The 4128-nt window shown below is 35.0% G+C and overlaps 1 protein-coding gene across 1 annotated transcript; it reads right to left on the bottom strand.

The window, feature by feature from the left end:
- Positions 1-483: 483 nt before the first annotated feature.
- On the bottom strand, positions 484-2920 carry LOC126686591 (NADH dehydrogenase [ubiquinone] iron-sulfur protein 5-B). The gene is made up of 2 exons (XM_050380720.2): positions 2682-2920; positions 484-759 (listed from the first exon to the last, which is right to left on the bottom strand). Exons 1-2 carry the CDS (start codon positions 2829-2831, stop codon positions 655-657), a joined length of 255 nt encoding a protein of 84 aa, XP_050236677.1. The 5' UTR covers positions 2832-2920; the 3' UTR covers positions 484-654.
- Positions 2921-4128: the final 1208 nt, after the last annotated feature.

The following is a 4128-nucleotide window of genomic DNA, read 5'->3' as shown; positions in this document are numbered from 1 at the left end:
ACTCTTACATGACTATGAGAGTTAAATTATTTAAATTTAGTTATTATAATTAATTAGTAGTAGTACAATATTCTCTTATTTTAAATCAATTAACTCCAAATTATAAAAACGAACGCATTCACAAGCCGCAATTATCCTTTTTAGGAACTAATTGATTTATAAATATTGTGCTTAATCGATTTAAATAGCCAAATGTAAGTTAATTGACTCTGACACACTAATTTAAGGACTCACGATGACCCTTTGTTCTTACTTCTCACTTTAGTTTCATAAAACCTAAAGAACTTGATTTATAGAATCTATATAAGCTGAATTTGATTTATACAGTTGAAATTTATAAATCATGATATATAGATGATCCTGCAGACAATCTTATTCCTATATTGATACAACCCAACCCGAAATTAAAATTGAACAAAAGTTGACCAGCCTCTAAAGGTGCTGATAAACAGTAATATCAAACATAATTGAAAGCCTGCAATATTGGTGAGTGCACGATTATTGCACAAAAATCAAAAAGACTCGCATTCCCATCTCCGTTTGAAACAGACAACAACAGCAGAACTTGAATCGAGTTAAAATGTCAAATAAATGGAAAGAAACATCTCCATGCATTCTTTATTACAAGATTTTAAGAAGATGATCAAATTATCGCTACGCATGGTGCTTGTCAGTGCCATCACCACCCTCTGTGACCTTTCGTGAGGCTGCTCGTAGTTTACGCTGCTCCTCCTTATAAATACGATTTCTTCGTTGAAACTGCAATCAACATCAATATCAATCAAATTTGCCCATATTCACGCATGCGCCTGTAAAATGTGCATGATATAGCTACTTCACACGTCAAACTGCAGAGACATCAAGGTCAACAACATATCCGAGGTACTTAAAATGGAAAAATAGGGGCCTTTAGATCCACTAGGATTTCGATCTTATAATCCAAGAAGACTGCCACTGCATAACTTATTTAGAATTAAGGAACACTTATCATTCAATGTTTTGAAGCGTTCAATTACAATCAAAGTATTTACGGAGAATTTTTTATCCAAATGCATTAGCACAATTCTATAGCATCAAATATAATGATCCAGTCCTCCCAAGAAACCACTTCTATTCATATTCAGCCAAGATTGTATCAGAAATGAAAACATGCGAAATGCAAATTGCTAAAGGTCTAACATTAATTTCATGTTTGCAGGTTAATATTGAGGTGTAACATTGCATGAGACTAAGTATCGGCAAGAGACAGGTGTGAAAGATGAGAAAATACTCAGCTAAGCAGCTTAGGTAGACTGTAGGAATGAAAAGCATCTGATTCCTGCAGACGTAGTACCAGCCCTAACATACAACTTGAAACAAGTTTCTACATTAAATAGCATTTCTTGTAAAACATTCAGAAATTCTTAGCAATATTATACCAACAATGACCATTTTACAAAATTTAAAAATCATGTTATTCTTAGAAATTATCTGGGAACATCCTGACCAAAAGATATTTAGAACTCAAATCTATTATCTAATGGCTCCATAACCCAACCAACGTTCACATTTTCTGAGATACAAATGTAAACTAAGAGAAAGAGAAATGTGATGGAACAGAAGTATGCAAACTACGGTAACTACCAGGAGAAGAGCTCCACTTTATCATATTGCTAATCCAGATCTAACAATATCTAAAACAGACCATCGATGATAGGTCCAGCCTGATATCCAGACATAAGGAATGAATATTGACAGAAGTCCCACACCATAAATAAATCACAGAACATAGCTGATAGGGTTTATTTGCCATATGCAGTTACATTTGGAACAGATTTTAATAAAGAAACAAAGAGAGCGTTACAAACCAGATATGAGAAGTGAAAATTATCGATAAACTAAAACACTGAAACCGGGTTAAAAGCAAAAAATAGGCAAGAATGAGCTTAATACAAGGAAATGTTCAATAAATATTGCGGTTCAACACTGTCAAAAGGAAAAAGCACAGAACAGTAGCCATTCTTCTATCTCAGTTTCTCCCACTAAAATTTTAATGCAGCCCATGACAGAAACTGGGGAAGTTGGATGTGGTTACTTGGAATAATCCTCTAAGAACTATGATATGCTATGAGAATAAATGAATGATTTTACCTGGTACAAAGATTTAGATGGTCAAAAGGGTTTACATTACTAGTTGCTACCATGAAATGGTAAGAATCACTGCACTAATGTGATTAATTTTGAGAATAATTAATCTAACCAGCAAATTAGCAAACACAAGTTTTCCAAGCATTCATTTCTACAGTTGAATCAATGAAATCAATGCCACATTTTAAGCTGCCATTAAAAATTCCCTCGGTAAAAAAATATAGCCATAGAGAGAGCTAAATTTCCCAGACCCATTCAACAAAACTGGCTGATAATTTTGAAGCTTGACCCAGTTCTAGAGAAACGAAAATCGGCGATGGGTAAACCCAGAACCCTAATTAAAACTATCAATTTTAAGTCCATCAAACAAGTTTTTTCAGATCCATGAAATTACATAAGAACCAAAAATTAAACGAAAATCAAATAATTGAACTTGATCAAGCACAAAACTGCAGTAAATTAATTAAACGGAATCTCAAATGCACAAAATTGAACTTTAAGATAAAAACCCATTGATCGGAACCAATTAGGAGAAAATTAGGAACTGCGCCTACCTCTTTAGAGTGGTGAAGACACTCGAGGTAGTCTTCACGAAGAAGACCGCAATCCTTAGGCTCTCTGCAACGAGACATACACTCGCTAAAGTCAACCCAGAAATCGTAGCATCTGCCTTTGTTTCCTGTAATTCCCCATCCCGACGCCATTTCTCGCCGTTCCAAATAACCCCGATACTTTCAATAGGTGAGTTTAGTGCTGAACCAAAATGCCGGGGTGGGGGACGGGTGGGAGGCAAAAGTGGATCTATCCATGGACTTCCGGTTACGGGTTTCAAGTCAGGATTAGTTTAGGACCTTCATTGCACGTCTGCTCATTCTTTTTTGGGCCAATACTAGCATATGGGTTATTGCCCATAACTATTAGAGGAAATTACACCATTTATCAAAAAAAATGAAAATAATTATAGAACTATATGTTGACTTTTTTCATTTACAAAAATATTAATAATATTTACAAAAGTATAAAAAAATAAAAAATAATATCAAACATACGGTTATACTGTGGGTATAATGTCAGTATACTAATAAACTAACATTATATCAACATTATACCAAAATTATACCGACATTATACATACTGAGATTTTATTTATATTAAATGGAAATTTACCAAAATTACATCAAATCGTATACTAAAAATTAAATTAATAATATACCAAAATTATATCAACAGTATACCAAAAGTGTACACATCAAAATATACTGAAATTTTATTATTACATCAACATTACACCACATCGCATACTAAATATTAACCTAACAATATACTAAAATTATACCAACAATATACAAATTCTCTAGTTCATTACTGATGGATACCGAATCCTATTGTAAGTATAATGGAGCCGAGTTGCAGGAGATCCACTCTCAGGTGATACCGGACTCCCCCTGAAGGTCCGAAGGTATGAAGGAGACGCCGAATCTCTTAAGATTCGGTGACATAAAGACCGAATCCCACATGATCCGCCGAAAGCGCGTCGGGTCCGGGATTCGGGTAAACGACTAAGTATGGAAATATTGTCCTATTCGGACACAAACACTACATATGGAAGGATAAGCTCTACTTTAGGAAGATAAGACTATTTAGGAAGACGTTCCTAAATAGGACTCTTATCAGATTAAGGTAGATCACGACAAATCAGGAGAATCTCTACGATATTGCCGAATCCCTATAAAGTAGGATTCACCTGCCTAATGCAACTCTACTAGGTATATTCGACTACTATAAAAGGAGCACGAGGTATGCCTAGAATCACAATTACATTCATATACTCAAAACGCTGCTCAAAACTCTAGACTGACTTTAGCATCGGAGAGTTAATCGGACAACCACCGTCCGGTTAGCTTCTACCCTGTTTTGCAGGTTCACTCACCGGTTCAGAAGGCAGACTCCATCAATTGGCGCCGTTTGTGGGAAAAGCTTAACTAAACTTCAAAAGAAGGA

The sequence above is a fragment of the Mercurialis annua genome, linkage group LG6 (genome assembly GCF_937616625.2).
Source record: "Mercurialis annua linkage group LG6, ddMerAnnu1.2, whole genome shotgun sequence".
Taxonomy (NCBI): domain Eukaryota; kingdom Viridiplantae; phylum Streptophyta; class Magnoliopsida; order Malpighiales; family Euphorbiaceae; genus Mercurialis; species Mercurialis annua.
Note: the sequence above shows the minus strand (reverse complement) of the source record. Positions and strands in the feature narration are given on the sequence as shown.

Excerpts from the sequence above, each read along its gene's own strand:
- LOC126686591 (XM_050380720.2), bottom strand. The coding sequence starts at position 2,831 with ATGGCGTCGGGATGGGGAATTACAGGAAACAAAGGCAGATGCTACGAT. Across the intron at positions 760-2,681 it reads GTCTTCACCACTCTAAAGAG|TTTCAACGAAGAAATCGTAT; the intron begins GTAGGCGCAGTT and ends TGTTGATTGCAG.